The sequence below is a fragment of the Stegastes partitus genome, unplaced genomic scaffold (genome assembly GCF_000690725.1).
Source record: "Stegastes partitus isolate 25-593 unplaced genomic scaffold, Stegastes_partitus-1.0.2 Scaffold659, whole genome shotgun sequence".
Lineage (NCBI taxonomy): Eukaryota > Metazoa > Chordata > Actinopteri > Pomacentridae > Stegastes > Stegastes partitus.
In genome coordinates this window covers 6,374-30,371 of record NW_007578390.1, presented here as the reverse complement: position 1 = coordinate 30,371, position 23,998 = coordinate 6,374, and the positions used below count along the sequence as shown (strand labels likewise).

The 23,998-nt window shown below is 39.4% G+C and overlaps 1 protein-coding gene across 2 annotated transcripts; it reads left to right on the top strand.

The window, feature by feature from the left end:
- The first annotated feature begins 1,358 nt into the window (after positions 1-1,358).
- On the top strand, positions 1,359-23,437 carry LOC103363421 (splicing factor, arginine/serine-rich 15-like). 2 transcript variants are annotated; one of them, XM_008290176.1, is made up of 18 exons: positions 1,359-1,564; positions 2,867-2,950; positions 3,677-3,721; positions 3,808-3,969; positions 4,080-4,197; positions 4,338-4,450; positions 4,544-4,690; positions 4,789-4,862; positions 5,487-5,574; positions 5,879-5,962; positions 6,164-6,243; positions 8,010-8,191; positions 9,648-9,748; positions 9,840-9,953; positions 10,076-10,232; positions 10,333-10,421; positions 21,629-21,767; positions 21,977-23,437. In XM_008290176.1, the coding sequence occupies exons 1-18, from the start codon at positions 1,535-1,537 to the stop codon at positions 22,408-22,410; spliced, it is 2,241 nt and encodes a 746-aa protein (XP_008288398.1). In that variant the 5' UTR covers positions 1,359-1,534; the 3' UTR covers positions 22,411-23,437. The 2 variants fall into 2 exon arrangements, with proteins under 2 accessions (XP_008288398.1, XP_008288397.1); XM_008290175.1 differs by having other exon boundaries at positions 4,317-4,450.
- The last annotated feature ends 561 nt before the right edge of the window (positions 23,438-23,998 follow it).

The following is a 23,998-nucleotide window of genomic DNA, read 5'->3' as shown; positions in this document are numbered from 1 at the left end:
GCTTCTGTTAGTTTTGCATCTGTGGCCCCTGCAACAACAGTAGCAAAACACTTTTTTTAAAATTAAAGTAGAACATGGTAGTTTTAGCATAATATATACGTTTCAGATTGACAACCCACTCCCCCCTTCCCCTCCTCGAAGCAGTAAAAAACTTTGAAAAAAGTTCCCTTACCTTGGCAAGTTCCCACTGCGAGACATAAGACTCAAACCGAGAAAGAGAAATCCCACAAAAGCTGCCAGAATTATCCAAAATATTATCACAATTGAGTCTGAAAGGGAGGAAGAAAATCAGTGTTAACGTTGTGTAGCACAAGAACACAAATGTAAAAATTATGCAAAGCACAAATACCTACTTACATTTATTGTATTTCAGCTTGCTCTCATCCACAATCACAGGGTCGACGTAATCATAATAGTATTCCCATTCATATCGAAAAGACCGTGTGGAGTTCTCCGTCACAGCCATCATCTCATTTTAGGGGAAAAATATTTGTGTTATTCCAAAAAGCTGGCAAAGAAAAATTAAGTTATTGTTTCTAACATCAACACAAAATCATATGAGGATTTTAGGAAGCCTAGAAAAAGTCTTGTGAGATCTTTACCCACATGTAGCCTCAGTGTGTCTGCTCATCTTCTGCTGCTGGACCTGGATTTCAGCAGATGCATGCAGCATGTTGGTTCTTACACAAGGGGGCGTGAGAGAGCTTGTCAATGGGGTCCAAGAAAAAAAGGTTGGGAAACTGGACAGAGTGATGAAGCCTTGTTGTGGCTTGTTGAAACAAAAAAAAAACATCTTTCCTCACATCTGCTTTTCTGCTAAATAACTGCAATAAATACAAAAATGATGACCCAGAATTGGAAGGAAAAGCAGGTGACTGGTGCTGAGGCCTCCTCATCTCCTTAGAAAGAGACAGGAGACAAGTGAAGTGGTTCATTCCCACTCAGTGAATTCTATCTCATATTGGAACATTATTATCAGATAAATTCAGCAGTGGTAAGAAAGCACAGATAAAGTGCAAAAGTAATTTAACTTTAGGTCAGTCAAAAAAATAGGGAATCAAAAGAGGTGAAGTTGAGATGCCAGTCAGAATTGCAGGTAATAAATGGTAGCTATCTTTTGGTCAAGGCTTGCAGTGTTTGTTTGATCTCCCCCTGTCAAGCTGGGCGTGAAAAGGGCACGCAGCGTAATTGGTTACTTTATTGACAGTCAATAGATACAGACAATCAATGGATATAGATGTGGAACACGATTAGACTTTCGGCCATTAGAAGCGATTACCATTTCCCGATAACCGTGAAAGCAGCATTACCCTCTGACGTCACACGCCAACATACGCCCACAGGGTGGAACCGCCAAGCTAGTAGCATTTCCTAGCTTAGTAGCTTTAGCTAGCTCCACGTCAGAATCAAAATACAGCCTTTCGACGCGAGTGGTTCTTCTGTGTTGTTTGCTATATAACTACACATGGTTATGCTTATTTAGAGTAACAAAACGCGCACTCCGGTCAGTCGGGTTTCAGCATAACAAGCCGCCATGGATGCAGTGAACGCGTTCAACATGGAGGTAAAGTTTACTCGCGTTTTACTTGAGTCCCAAGAGCTAAACCCGAAAGCTAATGTTAATGCTAACTAATGCCAGGTCGTTTAAAATAGTTGCATTATTTGACAGCTAACAGTAATTTATTTTTTTTAAACACAGACACTTGAATTGACTCAATTTGGGGAGGAGAAAATGTTAGTTCATTTGAACGTGTCCAGTTTAAACAAAACATGGCGTGAGTGGGTTTGGTAGCCACTAGCTTCGGTCGGTCGAGCTTAACGCCAGTACGTTATTCTCGCACGGCCTCTTAGCTAGCTTAATTTTGAACCTCAAAATACACAACTGAGACCATGATTAGCGACTAGTAAACTATTCAGGAGAACATTGTTAGTGTTATACACCACTCCTGTTGTAATAGCTGTGTGTCTTGATATCGGGTTTTCCCATTTAAACTGTCGGTAATGTTACTTTTAACCATGTGAAGTTAGCATTCGCCTATGTTGCTTGCTTTAGGTTGTCCAGTGTAATTTTAGATTAATTTTAGATTTAGTTTACCGTGACAGTGGATAGTTAACACCTCAGGATATTACACTGTCTTGCCTTGCTGTATTTTAATGTGTTTTTTGTGTGTGGTGGGGAATGTGTGTTAGTGGGGTAGGTGTGCTAGTAGGGTAAGTCTGTATTTTAATGTGTTTTTTGTGTGGTGGTGGTGTATCGAAGTGGTTGAGTGGTGTAATTTCACTTTTGAGTTAGCCCCTGTTTGCTGCAGACGAGTTGATGCTTTCAGAACTCATAACACAAATATGTACGTGAATAAGTTGTCGATGATATGTTTTCTACACGTTCTGGAAGATATTGAGTGCTGGGCAATTCTTGAGAGTCAACCTTTTGTAAAAGGCAAAATTGGCTAACTTATCTCTATATATTTTGGTGAGCATTAAGGATTCCTTAAACACAACCTGTTGGTTACCTCCATAGATGTTACTTCAAGGAAGGTATAGAACAGAAATCCTGTCCAGGTATACTTTCCCAGAGAAAAGACAATTTGAATCTTGAGTAAATGCAAAGTAGTCTGTGAATTGGCAGGCTTATGAAACCAGTAAATACAATGCTCTTGTTTAAGTACTATATTTTTATGGTGGTATTTGTAGTGTTTACGGTGTTGCTGAATTTTCTGTTGGCCTTTTGGTGCTGCAGTGTAGTGGTCTCTGTGTTGTCCTTGTTTTCCATATAAAACACGATACTGCATGTTTTCTGTGTAATTGTGTACCAGTAGTTGTTTTTTAAAATGAACTAATTTGAATTTTTTTTCTCAAAACTTGTCAGTTATTCTCCATGATTGACATGAAGCCTCCGATATCCCGAGCTAAAATGATGTCTGTAACAAAATCAGCCATCAAAGCAATCAAGGTAAAGTAAATAGAAGTTATATTCATATGTTAATTGGCTCTCTTGCTTTATCTTGGAACACATTCACTTACAAGTTAAGCCAAAGTTGTATTTGGATACATTGTATGAAGCACATTGCTGTGTTACTACAGGTGTTGCTAACAGTCTGCCATTGATGTGTGGTGATGACTTTATTGCATGGTTGTTAAGGAGTGGCCAATGCAAATAAGGATCTACTAGACTACTTACATCGAGAGCTCGAGTTCTTCAAATATAGACTGAAAGACAGTCATTATACTCAAAGCTTCAGCACTTGTGATCCGAACCACTATGGATTTGTATTTAAATAACTGGAAAAACAGACATTTTCTTATTTATCTCAAGTATTACTATTATTCATTCTTTCATCATCCAAAAGTCAAAAGCTTATATCATTGACTGATAAGCATGACCTCAAAGAGTGCAATGCTTGCAAATTCAATTTCCATAAAACATAGTCGCCTCCTGCAGTGGACATTCCTCCTTCAACTGAATGAGATAGTTAACGGCTCAATGGGATAAATAAATGAGTCGTCCTGTGATACCTTTTTCGACTGATTACAGAAACCATGTAGTAAATGAGAATTTTATTTTCACAGTTTTTCATTGCAATTCCTGACCTCTGTGTGTTGGTTATATCCTGCCTTATGAAAGTATTGTCTGGTATGCTGTGACTCACCAATATGCCTTTTTTTTTTCTTTCATTAGCTTTACAAACATGTTGTCCAGATTGTTGAAAAGTTCATCAAGAAGGTATGTGTTACAGAGCCTATTACTCTTTATTATACTAAGCATTTGAGTGGAAAGGAGGAATAAATTGTCTTTGTTTTTCGTTTCAGTGCAAGCCAGAACTAAAAGTCCCTGGTTTATACGTGGTTGACTCCATTGTTCGACAGTCACGGCATCAGTTTGGTGTTGAGAAAGATGTATTTGGACCCAGATTCTTAAAGAACTTCACAGATACCTTCCAAAACCTTTTCCGCTGCCCAGAGGACGATAAGGTACTTTATGTTTGTACTTTTGATATTTTATACATTTACAATGAACAATAGTAGGCATAATAATTTACATATCTCTCTCTAATAAATACAATTGTTTTTTTCCTTGGCAGAGTAAAATTGTCCGCGTCCTAAACTTGTGGCAGAAGAATGGTGTGTTTGACATGGACATCATTCAGCCTCTCATGGATATGGCCAATGGGGTCATTGTACCTCCCCCTACACTGGAAGGTAGTGAAGTTAATTTAGTTCTGTTTGAGTAAAGAAAAGAGATGATGCGGTTTGTCCACTGTTTGATGAACTGCATGCTGTTTTGTGCAAAAACGTACTGTTTTGTTGTGCCGTGACAGTTTCTGCTGACTCTCCAACAGAGACACGGCCTTCTGTCAATGATGCCTCAGCTTTACCTGCAGTGCCCCAGCTGCCCACTCCTGATGCCTTAGCTGCTGTGGCACAGCTGTTTCAGTCCCCCCATGGTCAGGAGGTAAGTGATAACTTTTTCTAAGCAATTATTTGTTTAAGTGCTCAAGCTGTTCAACTACATTAACAAACATGCTCTGTTTTCTCCTACCTCCAGCTGCAGAGGATGCTCCAGAACTTCCAGCAGGCAGATAAGACCCTCACTGCCACCATTGCAAACAATGCACCAAACCCACCCCAGATGCCAGTGGCCCAGCTCAACCCATACAGTGTACATACTGAAAGGAAGAGTTCTTTAGCTGAGGTAAAAGCAAAATTTAGTCTTACTCTCAAAGTAACCTGCTGTGATCATATGCAATCACTGCTCTTGTTGACTTAACTGTGTAATAAATATTTCCCCAGAAACTCCTTGATCGATTTGATTATGATGATGAACCTGAGGATGTAACGGCTACAGAAGGAAATGTTCAGGCACAGTAAGTTTCAGAAAATGTGTTTATGTTGACACATTTGTACAAGTTTAATATGAAAGTGCAAGACACAATTCTTTATGTTGCATGTATTACACCATTGTAGGTATTTCATCTTTAACAACATGATTAGTGCAAGTGACACATACATTTACTTTCAGCATGGAAATGCATTATAATCAGGTATTAGAAGGAAATATGTTTGCAGTTACATCATTGACTAAACTGTAGCCAGGAGTTAGAAAATACGTTCAGTTTTGTTTCCTTCAGTTACTGTCATGTGAGTATTGGAAGGAGTCAATTGTTTGTGTCTTTTGTGTTGCTTTGGGTATTCTGATGGCATAGGAGACTGGTCACAAGGGTAAAATAAGCACAACGACACACACAATGTCATAGGTCTTTCAAAGGTGAAACTAAGGACAGAGTGCAAAACACAAGAAGCTGAAATCCCCAAAATGATTGCAGATGTTTTTAACGATATTCACAACATCAGCAATTTTCTTGTATTGTCATGTGAAACTGTCTGCAGTGAAAACCCTGCCACAAATTACAATTGTTTTGGTCTCATTTGATCTTAATGTGTTTTACTTCATATTTTTCTAACATCCTGTGTGTGTTTTGTCACGACAGAGGGATTCCTGAAAATGTATTCAACCAATTTTCCGGCCAAATGCCCAACATAGATCCTCACGCAATGGGACAGACTGGGGGTATAAAGGTATCCATTTATCATCGTATCATGTAATAACTTAACTCTATGATACCAGTATGCTGTTCATAGAGTGTTGTAAGCAAATTAATTTACTTTTTTCAGTCTTTCTCCTGTCAGGTGTCAAGCCAGAGTTATTGTTCAAATTATAAATGCTTCAATTTTGGTGGGGGATTTTTGTGAAGGATCAGCTTTGTGGAGCTGCAAGCTGGAATTGAAATGTAGTGTGGGCAACATTACTATGATGCCAGTTTCTTTTTTTTATTGATATTATTCATTTTTTTATTGTGGCTTTGTGTTTGTCCCCTTCTAGCACAGTGGAGGAATGAGTCACGGTGAACATCATATGATACCAGATGGATACCATTCAGTAAATGAGGCTTACGCTCAATTGCAGGTAGGCTTTTGAATTTGAACATTTTTTTTTTTTAAAAATCAATTTATTTTATCATTATATTTCAAGCCTGGCTGTGCCATGGGTATTCAATTTGAGAGGGAAATTTCTGTGTTTGACTTGTGCCATGAATTTTGCATGGAACTCTTTGCTCATTAATTAGGCAATAATCAAAAAAATGTCTTGTCATCCTTTTGCTAATAGGGAAATTCAAGAGAAGACTCATCTATGAGGCGAGAGGACAGACACAGAGGCTATGGCAGGAAGTCGAGATCTGGTTCCAGGTAACAGCTTTGCTCATTAAAGTTATATACAGGATTGTAGTTTGTTGTTGGTTGTGAATGTCATAGTTTTCATGAGGACATGTATGCAGTGTGACAAATTAAAGGGGGAAAAAAACTGTACCCGTGACCGCTGCAGTAAGGGCATCTGGTGCTGTTCTGCTGTGAGGGCTGTTTTGTTAGGATGGTTTGGGTCAACTTTTCTTCTTAGGCCAGGTTTATACTTCCACATGTGTAAGCATGCTTGGCAGGAGTGTATGTGTGCAGAAAATGTAGATACAATCCTATGTGCGTGCATGTCCACTTCCAAATGGACTTGTGCATACTAGAAAAGTAGTATAATCACAAGAACTACACATGCGTGGGTGGACACCTATATGGAAAGAATTTATCCTCTGCATTTGTGTGCGAGTTTGCAAGGAAGTCTAGACAAGGCTTAAGAAAGAAGAGTCATCGCAAATCAATGCAAAGTTGTTCTGAGTGGTTGCATCGCATCAGCGACCTTTTTTGAGAGTGTGTGAGATAAAATTTAAGTTGGTCACATTTGTGCAAATGAGTGATGATCATTTAGCTGTGTTGGTGTCGCTCTAACCGCAGTAGCCATATTTGTGGAAAGTGTAATGTTTATTTTTTCTGTGGCCTTGTCAGTGTGTCTGATGTTTAAAACGTGCTATTTAGCTGCTGTGTGTTTCTCAAACAACACTGAGGAAAGAGGAGTGAGGGAGGGAGAAGTCCAACTCAGATACACCTGATGGTCAGAGTGCAGGTGCAGGCAGGAAGATACTGCCAGAACCAGTTAAGGAAAAAATGCAGTAGTTGTAGTCGGGCTGCAAAATTAAATAATTATTCATCACAATCATGATTGTAGGCTCTAACCTGTACAATAAACCGCAATCTTTACATTTAAAAATGTGCCCTTAAGTGAACTATTTTCTCTGCTCATAGAAAACAGCACATGTACGTAAAATCTCTCATTTTCATCTTGGACAAATCTGACATTAAACACCTTATTTCACTCTGTTTAAAGTAATTTTTTGCTCACACATCTATGTGAGAGCACTGCAGCCATCTAGCAGCATCTACTACAGCCTGCAATGTGAGGCATTTAGAGAGCATTGGTAAGTGTAGTGTCTGTTGATAAGCAAATGTTTAGCTAGCGAGATGTTTTGCCTGTGCCCAGGCGAGAGGTGTGACCAATTCTCAGTTGGTTGCACCTCTTCACCAGTGCAACTCGTGAAAAAGTTAGCCTGGTACCATGTGTCCTCTGATAAATGCATCTATCCAAATAGGAAGGGTCTTTTCCAGGATAAGGATTCCACGAGGGGTCATTGAATGATTTGATGAATATTAAAAAGGATGCAAATCACATGCTATGGCCTTTGCTGTCACCAGAACTCAGCCTAATTGAGCATCTGTGGTAGGTCTTGAACAGATAGATGAGTCAGCCTTGATGCTGTGCTGATGTCTTGTGGTTGCCGAGCACCGTATTATATATATTATAACACTTTGTTTTTTCCTTTAATTTGTCACCTTTCTGTATATTAGTTACCAAATGTTTTTTGAAGCTTGTCATGTTAAAGCTGGCAATGAAATGGTCATCTGCCACAGTACTCAATGTATCCTTGAGGGTAAATTGCACATCAGAAAGCTGTAAACTTCTGCATCTCTTCTTGTTGTCATGTCCAGCTCATGTAATATTCCTCTGGGGGAATTGCAGCATTTGTTGACACAATGTTCAACTGATGGTTGGATGATCCTTTATATTTTAGATCTCCGAGGAGACGAAGATCAAGATCTTCTTCTCGCTCAAGAAGGTCAAGGCATCGGCCGTCTCGTTCCAGAGAACAGCGCTGGAGGTCTCGCTCTCGCTCTCAAGATAGGAGTGAACGAGAAAAGGACAGAGAGCGCAGACAGAAAGGTCTTCCCAGCATAAAGAACCAGACACTCAGTGGTATGTGCTACGACAGAAACAAACCCGTGAATGTCACACATTATATAATGCACAGAACTGCTGTAATTACTATCGCAGCAACAGTCCAACTGGAAGGATCCACTTTGATTTTTAAAAGTCATGATTGTAATATTTCTAAGCTACATTGCCATACATGTTCTGCACAAGTACAACTGTCATCACCACTTTATTATTATGCAGGGCTGCTGCGATTACTTGGCATGATCGATGATGTCGACGCTAAAAAACATGAAATTATTTTTAATTGATTCATATCTGTTTTAACTTCAATTTGTTGTAGCAAATGTTTTTCTTTTGTATCACTACATAATTGCTTCGTTATGTCGTCAGTTGTTGTTGGCTCCAGTCATTGGTTGAGCTCCGAGCTGTAGTTTTACATGATGGCAGCAACAGCAAAGTCCAACTCGGTTGTGTAAAAAGTGCTGTTAAAGATCCAAGACTTTTAAAGTATGGGAGTACCAACTAAAGATTCAATTGGCATCACAGCAGCAAAGCACAATACAAACACACAGGTGCTGTTCTGAGTGGCGGCCCTTTACATACACGTTGTTTTCTTCTCTATTACTTTGTTCTCACATAAACTGTAGTTACAGCCGTATTCCCACGAAAGCTGTTCTCATTTACATATTAATATATATTGTTTCTGCCGTCAGAAAACGGAAAAAGTATAGAACAGTAGCAGTCCATCAAGATTGCAGTTTAATCAGCAGTCACTTCCAAGTTGCTGCACTGATAAAATCCTGATTTTTATTCATTTATTTATGTATTTATTTTTACACAAATTATGCATTGTCTTAAAAACTCATCGTACATGCAAGTTAAAAACAATGGCTGTACCTTATATTCAGGTACATTGTCTTAGATTTTGAAGCTACAACTAAAGTCAGAGAAAACCACAGTAAGAAGTGCAGTACTTGCTTTAGCTGCTCCATGCTTGAAAATACCCACCTTAAGTCTAATATACAGATGAAGATTTGTCATTATGTTAGGACTTTGACAGAAACTTGGATTTCTTTTGCCATTGAAATATTGGCTTAACCTCATCCCCAATAATACTGACTAGTCCAGAGGTGGGCAATCCTGGTCCTCGGGGACCACAATCCTGCATGTTTTAGATGTTTCCCTCTTCCAACACACCCGATTCAAATGATCAGGATCGTTATCAGGCTTCTGCAGAGCTTGATGATGAGCTGATCATTTGAATCGGGTGTGTTGGAAGAGGGAAACATCTAAAACATGCAGGATTGTGGCCCTCGAGGACCAGGATTGCCCACCCCTGGACTAGGGCTTTCCATATTGGAGGAGAAGCGACACAGTTTGTTTTTTAGGTTGTTCAATAACAATAACTTATATAATCTATTACCCTTAAATTACGAATGTTGTCGAGAGCAGTACATAAAATATAATAATAATAAGAATCTCTTTTTGCTTGTAGTTTGCAGCACTACACTTTGGGTTGGACAGCTAGACAAGAAAACTCAGCAGCCTGACGTGATGTCTCTTTTAGAAGAGTTTGGTCAAATTGATTCCATCAACGTAAGTTTGGACAAATCTCACAAAGATGCTTGTAAAGCTTTATGACTTGGTGTCCCGTATTTCACTATTACCTTTTGCTCTCTTTGTCCAGATGATTCCTCCGAGGGGTTGTGCCTATATCGTCATGGTTCACAGACAAGATGCCTATACAGCCTTGAACAGACTCAGTAGGGGCTCGTACAAAGTCAACCAGAAACCAGTAAAGGTACCTGCTCTTTTATGCACGTAGCTTTCATTCACAGTAGTGTATTGGTTCTTGAAAAGCTTTTTTTTTTTTTTGTATGGTGAAATAACTTACTGATGACACTTAGTTTCACTCTTTCCTAGATTGCTTGGGCTTTGAACAAAGGTATAAAATCAGCACACAAAAAGTTCTGGGATGTAGAGCGGGGAGTTACCTACATTCCCTGGAGCAAAGTCAAAGTCGAGGAGCTGGAGAGCTATCGGGAAGGGGGTATGCTGGACGCCGAGACACTAAATCCAGGTAAACACTTAGCTGTTCCGTTAGCATGGAAACAGTTGACTTGCTGCAGGGTATAAGAAGCATTTTTGTCTAACATTGTCATGTTTTCCATAATGCACAGGGTGGACTACTGCCAAGGACCTGAACCAGACAGCTTTAAATGGAGTGTTGGAAAGTGTACCAGATGGGACCATCACTGCTCATGTTCAGGTAATACTAATACAGTCCTTCAAGAGCTTCTTTTGAATACATGTGTTCCTGTTTTATTTGTTTGATAGCCTTGAAGAAAGATTACTTCACAATCTTTCTTGTGGAGGCTGTAAACAGTAGTTTGTTTTTGCATATGAGCAGTGGAGCTTATCTGAATCACCCTCTCATCTTTATTTTCAAAAGTCAAGTCACTGCAAGTTAATTTAATACTTAAGTGAAAGACAAAATATTTAAAATCAAGCATGGTATGTTTTAGAAGTTTGCTTGGCTTAGAATGTTTTCATCAAGACTTTTGTCATGTGCATAGGAAGCACCTTGTTTCATGTGGCTAAGTGTTCATTCAAATTATGTGCTAGGACGTTTAATAGCTTACTCCAGTTAACAGTGTAGTCACTGTTTAACGATAAATTTGTGCTCAATGTTGTGTGCTAGGCGTGGTGTATGTTAGGTGTTTGTTATTGGTGACATTAGGAAATGGTTAATCTAAAGGTTAGAACTGTATTACACAGACCATGTCTGTGAAAGCAGACAGGGCATGACTTTGGTAGTGATCACCCATTGTTTTGTTTTTTTGTACTGAAGTTAGTAGCACTGCGAACATTCACATTTTAATTGTAAGTGATTTACAATATCAGATCTGGTTCACATGAGGCTTGTATGCAAGATGTGGGTGATCTTGGTTTCTGAGCGTGAATGTGCCTGGTGGTTGACATTTTGGGTATCGTGGCCAAGATCCTTTAAATCAAAAATTTAAATGACAAATTGGATGAAAAGCTATGCATATCAGATGGCTTGAATACTGATGAAGACAAAATGTCAAAAGTTCATAATTTGGTTGTGATATAATTTAAATTCGTCAGACCTAGCATATCACAGATAGCAGTGCATTCATTCTTAAATATCTTCACCTGCGTTGTGGTTCACGTACCTTTCCAGTGAGTTTGGGGTCACTGAGTTCTTCTTGCTGTGCAGTCATGATTTGGTGTTAAAACCAAGTGTGCCACTTGTTTCAGTTTCTGAAAGGGGTTAGATAGCCTATAATGATGGCACGATGAAGCCCAAGACATTTTTCTTTTCCTCAGTAAAGGCGTGTGTAATAGACCTGGGATATGATAGTATTTTGGAATTAAACTGTTTTATGCAGAAACAAATAATCATGTTTTTGTCTTCAATTACTATCAGATTATTTCCTCTAATAGGAGCTGTCCACATTTCACTCATGTCTTTCTATCCATCATCTATTTTGGTGATTTCTATGATGCTTATTGACTTTGCCATAATTCAGATAGGCTCCTCTGCTGATAGGCATTGCATTCAACAGTGCTTCTTCATGCAGTTCTTCTTTCTGACAAAATATTTGCATCTTCACTCAGTAACCTTGTACTGTCACAACGTATTCAAATAAAGTGGGAATTACAAAACCTTTTAATTATTGTTGTATGTGTAGAGGGAAGCTTTTCTGTGTTTCTCAATTTCCAGGAACTAAGCTTTGTTTTCCAGAATGTGTGTGGGTTTGGCCAGGTTATCAGTGGTTGAATGACAACAAGATATCACACTACAATGGCTGTGAATTTCAAATGTAAAAATTTGCAAACTATTTGGCAATGACTTAATGAAATCAGCAAAGTGAATTAGAAAATTAGTATTTATGACAGTAGAGATAATAAAAAAAAAAACTAAGTCAAAATCAACATCTTAAATCAGCAAACTTGTTAGAAATTTTATACAAAATTAGACACTAACCCATGACTGGAAGGAGCTGAATCAATGGTCAACTAAATAAATTAATAAAAGTGGCTGTCTGTGGGGATGGAATTATAACCGAGTGGTTAGTGCATACCATATGGTTACATACTTCCTGAGCAGCAGATCCCCGGTTTGATTCCCAGCCGGACGGACCGAGTGCTGCTTGTCTTTCCCTTAAAACGGGCTGTCTTCAACCTACCGTAACTAGCTGCATCTCACTTGGACGAAAACTCGAGTCCATGTTACCGTTGGCTGCTGGTGGGACTTAAAGGTCTGGTTGTGAAGAAGAGTGTCAAAGTGGGAGACAAGGTAAGCCAACGTGTTTTCGATAAATGGCATGTTGCCTAACAAAACCAGCCCTGGACTATTGTTCATGAAGACCAATCATGTCATAGTCTTGATACACAAGCAGCTATGAACAAATCTCAGATATCCCTTTGTGTGATGCTTACAGTCCTGTTTTTGCCAGTCTCACTTCTCACTGGATTAACTGTTTTTTCATGCTTGCCTCTGCCTCAGTTGTTGAACTAGAAGCTATTTCTCTTCGCTATCATCGGAAAAGATCAATAAAGAGTATTGGCCAGTTTGTCAGCCTGCTAACAGCCTTTCAAACATTTGCATTCGTTTGCACACTGAACCTTATGTTTATGTCTGTTTTTACTGTCACTTTATGCACATAATATAAAACAGACATGGAAGCAAAAGATAAATGAGTAAAAAAAATATCTTAAAATGTGTAGTTAATTGGTAGGGAAACCCTGTTTCGTTGAATGTCTGTTTTCTCCGCCCCTAAATTTACTACTAATTTTTGTGCATTATTAGATTGTATTTTAATTTTTTATTCGATTTTAGTAATAAGTTTGAAGCGGTACCACCTTTTTGTTTCTGGGAAATCACTACAGAAGGTTCAATGGATGCAGTGTACATAGGCCTTTCATGACCATCTGAAGTCCTTTGGCTCCATAAAATGGTTTTAGAACAGTTCCATTTTGGATGGAATGCACTCATGTGCATTTTGTAGATCTGAAGGATATGTGTGTTTATTGCAGCAGTAACCAAACCACAGGTTTGAATACTCAAAATGTAATGCAAATTGAGGTAAACCGTTCTGTTTTTAATTATATTTTTTCTTAAAACATTGTCTGGTTCATATCAACTGAGTATTGAAGGCAGCTCACTCTGGTGTTGTTTGGCCCTGCAGCACTGTTTTCCTCAGCCTGCAGTTTTTGACATGCATCAAAACACCAGCACATGTCGTTTTCTATGTATGTATCTATGTAACACCACACACCAATGGTGTCTAAGCACACATGTACATCTCAGGATGCACCAGTACACATCAGTTGTTCAGACAATTTGGTCCTTGGATCGACACTTCCCAGCTATTTTACTTTGATGGGCTTGTCTGTCTGTCTGGCGTTCCTGATATGGGCGTCACATGGCACTTGGAAACTAATGTCAAGTGGCGGGTCTGTGTTGTGTTCACTAAACGGAGTTTCACTGTCAGCCATCTTCAAGAGCAGGAGGAGAGTGGTCGAGGAAGAAACAGTGGCCAGGAAGACAAACAAGACTAAGTGGTGTCAGGTAGAACAAATTTTGCACCAGAACAGTGGAACTGAAGTGTTAAGATTGTGCTCCACACAGTGGGGTTGACTGGGCTCGTGCCAGAAAGAATTTGACCCAAGCACCAACTAACACCTAATGAACCAATAGTCATGGAGTTCAACCTTTGTATAATCCTGCCCCCCTCTCTGCCTGCTGCTTCCAGGTGAACCATTCAGAACGAGCAGCTCTAGAGCTGCCTCTGCTAACTTTACAATGTCTCAGCCACAAGCAAAGCCTACCCAATGTGCTGCTGTTGGCTGGCATAACAGGCACAAGTTTTCATGCTTTCCCAGCATCTGATGCACTGAGGACCCAATGGATTACTTTTTTTATTGCTCCAACAATGACTGGAAAATCGTCAGTGTTGGTGTGTTAATTAGCTAATCTGTGGCTAATGTTACCATTAGTTGTGATTGCATACCCACAGATCAGAGCTCTGTGGAAATGGTAAGCTGAAGGACATCCAGAGAAGGTGGGAACTTTAACGCCATTTGAAACCAATAAACAAGGACTGTGTGCAGGTTACTGTGTTTCCACGTTGCTTGTTGTGCTTCAGCACAACTTAAACTCGGCCCATATTAACATCTGTTCACGTCTCCTCTTCCGTCTGTACACACATATACTGTATTTCCATACAGCCTAATTCCCAGTAAAACTGTCCTTTGCATATTTTCTGTTTTTGTTGTCAGACAAAATAATAAGTGTGAAATAGTGACTGAAACACAGCACATTAAGACTACATGTTGACTGGCAGTCACGTCAGAGCCATTTCCCAAGCAGCTGCTCTCCACGGCTAAACTACTCATAACCGCAACGTTGTCTGACAAACTTACTATATACGTAAGTTAAAAACAACAGCTGTGCTGTGAATTTGATATTTCTATGTATAGTCATTGCTCAGAGAGAATATATACATATATATGTATATCCCAGTGTCTGCTGCTATGTGGTCAGCTGTTTTTTCTCCACGCTTTCTTATTCAGACAGGGAAAGTCTCCTTCCTGAAGGGGGGACAGCAGCAGGTCAGTAGTTTTCAGAGCTACTGTCCCTGAAACAGCCTGTTTAGAACACGGTTAAACGCAGTCATGGTGAAAGGAACCGTCTTTGCAGTATTTGAAGCTGAAAAAAATGAAACTGCACACTACACAGATGTAACATTTGCATTAATTTGCTAAAAAAGGGTCTCAGTATGGGACCGTTACAAGAAAACTTTCTTCTTACAAGTTTTGCCTGGACCCCTCGTGGTGGGTCAGTTTCAGCACTGACGCATTTGTCAGTGTATCTGAGTTTACAAGAGATAGCTCAGTAAATATGTGTTGAGACTGATGTGGTGCCAAAGATCTGCTCTTCAACGTAAAACTAGGTGAATGATCTCAAGTGTATATGTCTTTCTTCGCTGCCTGATTTTATGCCATATGCCAAATATCACCTCTGGTGCTAATGTTTGAAGATGATTGGGTTTCATGTTAAAGCACAGTGGATGAATTCGTATGATCTCAGTCTTGCATTTTATTGGAAGAGTCAAAAATTTTAACTTACTTAGTACGCAGGTAGGTTTAAAAATCAGATTGTTAAAGTTAGATCTTAAAGCACATATAGCTGTGCTTCCGCAATGTAATAGCAGCCGTTGTCACAATTTATCTGCTGGTATAAAGTAGGGATCAAGGCAACAGTTAAATGTTTTTCATTGCTCCTGTAGCACTCAATAAACGACAAAAAAATCATGTGCCAGGTACACAGAGAATACCTGACAAATATGTCAGCCTCTGTTAGCACAACCTCCCAAATCTCCTTTATAATATTTGGCATTTTGCTGCTCCTCTTTCTGCTGTAAGGAAATTGCAAACACGTGTACTTTACAGTGAATGTTAAAGACACAGAATGCAGAACAGTGGAAGTAGAAACTCTTCCAAATGCAGCAGACAGACTTACATTTCCCACTTGGACGTTTTGCTTTATTGATTTAAATATATGGATTTTATATATGAATGTAAAACATAGGTATTTGTGTATATAAGTATTTTTTTTAATTGTTCCACAATTTAAGTTAAAACTAAATCATAGTCATCACACACAAGGTTGTTTTGTGAATGTGTGTTTTTGCCAAAGCTTTACATTTGTAACATCCTTGAGCCTTAAAGTGAAAATATATCGTAAAACTCTATTCTCATGATTTTATGTTACTTAATATTAATAAATTCTTATATTAGCTGTAGACAGGAGAGAAATGTGACTTCCAGGGTGTGTTGTTATCATGTCAAACCTGGACCTACTCGTTCTACAGCCTTGGTGATTCTATATTTCATAAACGCCCTCTACATCACTAGTCTGTTAGCCCTGGAGCATTTGCACAAGCGCTGCTTGGCTTTTGGTAACTCAGTAGTCATTAACATGGATTCCAATGTAAAACCTGAGCAGTGTTCTTCTTTCAGTCATTTTCAAATGAGGTGACATTTCAAGAAAAGGGTGAAGTCTTCAGTTACATCAAGTAAAACAACAGTGCTCTAGATCCATGTTTGAAGAACATCAGACTCACACGAGGCCTCACAAAGGTGAGTGTTATAAAAAGGATCCTTGGATATTTGGATTCCCACTCATGAATGATGCTGTGGGATGCTTAAAAGGTATTGAAGGGTTCATTCATTATAAAATGGACCTTTTCATTTTTGTTCTGTTTTTAAATCAGGAATAATTTTAAGCTTTCAGTCCAGTTTATTGTTGAGCTGCATCATTACCACCTTTTGTCATGTCTTCTAAGTAGCAGGCATAAACAAAGAGAATTATGATGAGTAAAAGCAATGAGATGATACACATCAAAGATCAGGGTCCTGATCAAAGATCCGATGCCTGGCTGCCTGCCTCGTGGGGTTTCCTCTGTGAAATTAACCTGCAGGAAAAACGAAGCAGCTGTTATCCTGTTTTCTGCCGATGGAGCGAAACGTCAGGGTAAGAGCAGACCTCTATATTACTACCCCAGAGTACTGACTGCATTAAGGCTTGTGAAGTGCTTGTTCTTTCTTTTACTTGTGTCTGTGTAGTTTCTAAACATCATGAAAGCTTGTGCCCATAGGGGAACCAAAAATATATATGATCTGTCGCTGTGTTAACTCTGCATTTGACATCATTGCTGCAGGAGTTGTGCTTCATTATGTCATGCTTGAAGGTATTATTTCAATTCAATTCAAATAACTTTATTTATCCCTTAGGGGCATTCAAAAGCTCACTCATTTGTAACCATTTAGTGTCTGTTTGCTTTTAGGCAAAGAATTATCCACTATCTTAAGTTTATACTTAAAGCTGTTGTAGTGTTTTTGAAGAAAAAGGACGTCAATGCTTAAAGGTGCTGTAGGCAAATTTAAGAAAACAAGTCATAAAGAATTAGCCGCCTTCCCCATCAGCGCTCCATGCCTTTAAACAAGGTTGGGTTTAAGCATGTGTAAGTGGCAGACTTGGGCTTTAAAAGCTTTATATTTATGCTCATCCACAATACTTTGCCGTTTTAGGACTTTTGGAAATGCTGCTCACCTCATTTTTGTTTAAAAACTGAAGCTTTGCATTTTAGTTTGGACAGGCAGCAAATGGAAATGATGATGTGCACAACAGTGTTTGTTTTTCTGGTTGGGTCTAAAGTCTCGCTGCGCATTGTCCCCTGGTTTGTCATGATCCTATCACATGACAGAAGACAACAAAGACATCAGCCTTGACTATCAGTGGTTAGTACAACATGGACAATGGACGACAGGCTTACCTTGCTGCGTATGCTAAGTCCTGTTGTGCTGTGGAGGACACCTGTGGTCTGTTCACTATTGTTGTTCTTGGTCCATTGTATTTCCAACAACTAAACAACCAACCCTAACCGATTCACACCAGCATCAGCATGCCCCTCTATCCTTTAGCTATATCCACAAACACAGACGTTCACACCGACAGCCAATTTAGAGTTACCAAGTAAGCTACCATACATGTTTTTGGACTATGGGAGGAAGCCGGAGCACCTGGAGAAGACCCATGCAGGTACAGGGGCAACATGCAAACTGCCCCAGCCAACCAGCAGGTTCACACCGAGAACCTTCTTGCTGTGAGGCCACGGTGCTAACCACTGCACCACTGTGCCACCCACCCACCCGCATACCCAGTGTAAGTGGATTGTCATGGGATATGTTTATCTAGCCAAGTTCGTATGTCTTAAATAGTGCTACATCGCTCATTTGGATGGGCATTGTTTACGTTTTAATTAAAATGGGATAAGTGTGAAAGTAGCCTTAAAGGCCCAATATGTAAGTATTCGGAATGCTTTAAATATGGTGCCCCCTAGTGGCAGTTTCAGAATTAATGTAGCAGACAGAAATGTGCACCACTATGCAGCTCAAATTAGGCCTCTCAGTAAGGATGCACAAATGAGGGATATATAAACAAGGTGACTGTCCTCACTCAAGTATATAATGATGCTTAGTCAAATGTAGCACGCATCAAGACAGTTTTATCAGACTACTTTTTATTATTGTAGTCCCAAAAGGGGAGAAAAAAATCTGCCTTTTCCTCGGTTAATATTCCCAAATCTTAGCTGTTAAAATTAGTTAATATGCTGACCTGAATTTGGCTCCTTTTAAAGCCTTACCCAAATTTTGAATGCAGTTTACAGGTGCAGTTCTTCTGGTGGCCACTAGGGCTGCTGTTTTTGAAATAACTGGAAAGCTCAAAATGTTCCTGTGATAACATTACATATCTCATGTGTCTGACAAGTTTTACTCTTTTTCCTTACAATGTTTTAAGTGTAGAATATTATTGTTATTCACAGCATCTTTCAAGTTAGTCTCATGGCATATGTTTTTGTTTATAGGAGAAAGAAAGAAAGAAAGAAAGAAAAGAAAAGCAGTCCTCATAGGAGTTTTTGTGGCTTGCAGAGTGTCTTTTTTTCTCCAACAATACCATTCAGGGATTCAGAGCTAAGATTTTTTTTTTAAATCACTCATTAATACATACATATACATCTTTTGTATTTGCAGGATTTTTCTTTTTGTTGTTGAGGTGTCTATACCAGGCAGTACAGGTATATTGACTTACTGAAAATACTGATATTGATCTCTATTAACCATTACAGAAATAGAAGTGAAGCTTTTTCCCCAAAATGTTCTATTATGAAAAGCTTTGCTGATATTGACAAAGAAACATTTCCAGATCTACAGTATTCTGAAAATCATCTAGCAGACGATAAATGAATAATTTGTGATATAATTTTATCCCATGCCAGGATTAAAATCGGCTGGAATAGATCTAGGTGCTCTCCATCTAACGGGAAATTGGTTTGACTTGCAGACATGAGAGGATTCTGCTGTCACGTCCCATTTTTGGACACATGAATCAATGTTGTGACATTTTGCACTTGAAGGTTGCACAGTAAGGGGAGCAGCATATTGCATTCTGTGTGAATGATAGGATTTTTCCCTGTAGGTTTTGTGCCTACAGTCAGCTGGGCAACAAGGAGACAATGAGAGGGCAGCAGCATTTGATAGTTTAACCGTCATCAGTGACTTTGCGACCGACAGTTATCACGGGTTCATAGAGAGAAATATCCTTCGTGTTAACAGCAGGTTGAATTTGTGACAGATTATTTACATTAGGGAAAGATAATAAAGTGTAATAAAAATGTTGAGTGAAAGTGTGCCTAAAGTGTTCCCTAAATGTTTAGATACTGTGTGTCTCACTATACCAAAATGAATTACTGAAGAATAAAGCCTTGCATCCTGGAATAGCTTGTACAGCACATGCATGCAGCATGATAATATATCCCTTATTCCTGTTATTTTAGATACTACACCCAGATTTCAACAGTAGAATTTAATTTGAATTTAACACTATCTCATTACTGACTGGAGTTCTTTGACAGACTTTGAAATCATAACTACAGTATAACTTTCTATTAACGCTTCAGTTGTTGTTTATAGATTATATTATTAACAGTAATAAAAATGTCTGATGCTGTTTCTGATAAACACAGACTCTTCTTGTGTTTCAGAATTGAAAAGTCGTCATTAAGTCACTGCTGCATACGTGTGCATTAGTGTGGGTTCTCCCACACAAAGTAATTATAACCATCACTGCCCGAGGGCCTGGTGAGAAAAATGAATACATTGCTGTAGCTAGACATTTTTATTCAAGTCGTTATTTGCAAGCTGTACGTTATTAACAAGTTCTATTTTTTTTATTTTATTTTATTGTATCAAATACACTTTATATCAATATAAATATACAAGTGCTGCCACAGTATTGATTAAAGGAGGTGCTGGATATGTCTGTGATGTAGCTTCTAAAGTATTTTGTATGGCAGCTCAGGAACATCAATGACATACTGTGATCACAGAGGAGAGCCCTTGACTTCATTTTTGTCCTTTTGTTTGCGGGTCGACTGAATATATCACAACATGTTAATATGTTAAAGTTGGCGGCAGTATAGTTTTAGTCCATGTTAGATCAAAATATTGTGTGTTAGTGTTGCATGCAAGTTTTCTCTTCCCCACTTGTAGCCAAGGAGTGTATGAACACTTACTTGGACATAAACACGTACCTGCGTAGGTCTTGTTTCCTGGTTTGATAGACAATAGGGAAAAAGATCAGCATGATAATTTGCATTTGTGGAATAGATAAGTTTAATAATTTACCTCATGTCTCAGTCTCACTCAGCAGCCAGCCAACAGCTTCTCCACTTTCCTGTTACAGTCAGCTTCTAGGATGCAAACGTCCTGTCATTTACTGGTCAGAATTTATTTTGTTCCTGTATATTCAGAACTGTGTGCTGCAGCGTTTACGAAGTATGTAGTGTCTACAAAGCAGTAGTAATTGATGCTTTCGTGAGCATAAATTTTTAGGACAAGTACAACCACAAACTTTCAAGCTGTAAACAAGCCTCGGGCTACTGTTTCCAGGAAAGAGGACAGCAGTTAATAAAATACCTTAATTAAAAAATAAATGAATAAAACGGCAATCATTAAAAGTAAAGGGTAAGTACCAAAACAGTCGCTCAATTTTTATATATTTTGTTTTGTTTCAGCAGGTTATTTCAGTACATGATGATTTGAAAGCAATAGATTTGTCAAGACCCTGAAGTCCTGTAGCATTCATCTCCTTCCTGCCTAAATAAATACGTGCGATTTAGCCCTGGCCAGTAAATGTGCTGGTTATATTGATTCTGACTGGTCACATCTTTTTCTTTATTTAACTTTTTCTCTTCTTTTGTGTGCAATTAATGACACATTTATTCTGGGCGACTATGATGGGACTAAAAAGTGATTGATCTGTCAGTGTTATATACACAGGTCAACACATACACATGAAATTATGTTTTTTAATAAATTAGACTGAACATAATGTCAGCAGATTTGCTCCATCTTCCATTTCTTCCTAATCAAATATACAAGTTGTGTGTGTGTGTGTGTTTTTTTTAAAGGTACCTGAATAAGTTTCTGCTCTTTTCTAGTTCAGACTATGTGATAATCTCCTTTTCTGATCTGTGAACATCCACTGCCAAATGCTTTGGCTCTGCACTTTTTCACTTTGCTTTTTCGTGTGTTTTGTTTTATTCAACTTTGTTTTGGAGTATTGAAGAAATGTCTGTTTTCTGTGGCCTGATGAAAACCTCTAGTAATTATTACTGGTCTATCAGCAGATTGTTTCTTCTTCAAGTGACAGAAAAAAAGAAATACAAATGGAATGTAATCGAAAAGCAACATCATTCTGTGGATTCAGGAGATGCTAATCCAGTTTGTCCTCACTCCAAAAGGGCTTTCTTCCTCGCTTAACGTCAATCTTCAGAATGCCATTCAATCTTAAATAACAGCGACATGTCATTTGTCTTCCAGGTGCCTCCAGTTCAACAGAGGGAACCAATGGGAAGTCCACCTGCTTTTCCTGCCCCCATCATGCTGTCCCCTACATCCATGCCTCCAGGAGGAGTTCCTTTCATCCCCACTGAGTTTGATCCTGTAAAGCTGGCAGCAGGTAAGACATTTATATAAAACGAAATGCTGCGAGTTTTTCAAACATCATCTTAATGGAAGATGTGAGTGCACTGATCAAAAGTAACTTGGACTGATTGATAAGATGAACACGTGTGTGCATGCCTTGTTTATTTTGTTAGTTTTTGTGCTTCCAAGATAAGCAACTTCTAACTGGAAATCATCAAAACTTTGTCTTGTCCTCTTTTGCAGTAGGAAATGTAAACCCTCCAGATGAGTCCACAGACGATTCTACAGGAGACCAAGGCCCTTCCTCAGATGTTGGGAGCGCCACCCAGCTGGGGTCTCCTGTTGCACCGATGATGACTCTGGCAAATCCTGCTATTATGCAGGGACCCAGACCGGGTATGCCACCTCTTCAGCCTCCTCCCGGTATGCCAAATCCTCACCTACCTCCTTTCCTCTCACCTCCCAACATGCCACACATCCCTCCGCAAATGCTGCCCAGAGGACCCATGTTTCCATCAGACAGATTCAGAATGCCGATGCCCTTCCCTCCTCGTGGTCCTCCTTTCCACCGACACCCTTCTCTGGGACCTGAGGGCATGAATGAAAGGGAAGGGAGGCATTTCCGAAATGGGAGGCCCGGCTTTGCGTGCCCACCCTTTCACAGAGGGAGGTGGTAGAGGTCGACCGAAGGGGAGGGAACCACTGTGACAGATTCAAATAAAGGACATCTGGTTCAACAAGGACTACTGTGAACAAATGGTGGTGCAGGAACTTCTGTTAAGACTTGTCACACCACCACAACCTTTGAAAAACAAGACACTGTGTTCTGAATGTGGTCCATGCTCTTTAAGTTCACCAAGCAAGAGACACTTTGCTGTATATATTGTTCTTGCTTGTTGTCGGTTGCTGTCTTTTTGTATATACAAAATTATGTAGTTTATGCTTAAGTCTAATCTTGGTAGGTGCAAATGTAAACAAAGGCAGTGTCTGTATTTTTGAGATAGTTCTCACACCTCAGTTTTTTGTGTATGAAAGAAGACTGTAAAAATGTACAATACCTTTTTTTTTTTTTTTTGGTATTTTGTTTTTAGTAAATAATGACTTTGTACCACACAGAAATGTAACTACACCAGACAAACTGGATTTCATTTGAAGAAGATTTTATGTCCTGCCAGTAGAGGGTAGAGTAAACCCTGTTTCCATGGCCAACCTCTGTTGTACATTAAGGTCACACCTTGTAGGAACATGTGGAGTGAATATTAAAAAGAGGTACTACCATTTCATCAGATGTTTTATTTGTGTTTAGCAATTTTCTAATCTCTTTCAAAGAACACTATTTTGGGTTGATGGATTTCCTGTTCACTTTTATAGCATCACTGATTTCAAACAGATTCTAGGGACCTTCTGTGGAACATACAGTTGTCCTCTTTGGAAACAAAAACCAGCATTTTACATACTTGATTTTTAATAAAATAGCTGTAATTTTGCAGGTTTTAATTAGGGGGATCTGGAAATTGATAAGGATTGTTAGAGCTGCCTAAATCACTACTAGTTTTTTTTTTTTTTTTTGCTGTTTAAATTGTATTCAGTCTCTGTTATAATGTTCTTGCATTTATATGCTCATTGATGGAAAGGCATCAGTGTGTGCAGAAGATGGGATGGACACTGCACCAGTGAGCATGTAAATAAATGGCTGAAATTAAAGAAACAGGGGGGATGTTATTTTTTTCTTATCCTTTTCTCATTATAAACCAAAACACTGGCTTGCTGCTGTACAGTCGCTGGACGCCGAGCCGCAGCTGATTGGCTCTGAGCATAAATAAGTGGCGTTCTCGTGATCCACTTGCACGCCGTCTCCAAGCACCGCGGGCTCCGCCTCTCTCAGCGGTGTGGAAATAACACGCATGGTCCGTGGACGGGCAGACCTTGGAAGAAGCGGCAGCATCCTGAGACCGCGGATGGGCAAGACCCGGCGTGCGAAAACATGGAGACGTTAATGTCAGGACGGCAGCAGCCTAATCCCGCCGGAGGAGGAGAAGACAGGTATGTCCGCAGCCCGGTGCGCACGCTGCCCTCATCATGAGAAGGAAAAATAGGCTCGGTGTCACATCATGCCTCCGCGCGGTCCTAGCGCCGTCTGCACGCATGAACGCGTCACTCAATCATACAAGTTTATCGCAGGTGACGGACGCTGCCGCACTGGAGCGGCCGGTGCGGTCCGCTGGATGAGGCCGACGAGCTGCGTTTTTTTTTTTTTTTTTTTTT

Excerpts from the sequence above, each read along its gene's own strand:
- LOC103363421 (XM_008290175.1), top strand. The coding sequence starts at position 1,535 with ATGGATGCAGTGAACGCGTTCAACATGGAG. Across the intron at positions 5,575-5,878 it reads GACAGACTGGGGGTATAAAG|CACAGTGGAGGAATGAGTCA; the intron begins GTATCCATTTAT and ends GTCCCCTTCTAG. Across the intron at positions 9,954-10,075 it reads TCAACCAGAAACCAGTAAAG|ATTGCTTGGGCTTTGAACAA; the intron begins GTACCTGCTCTT and ends ACTCTTTCCTAG.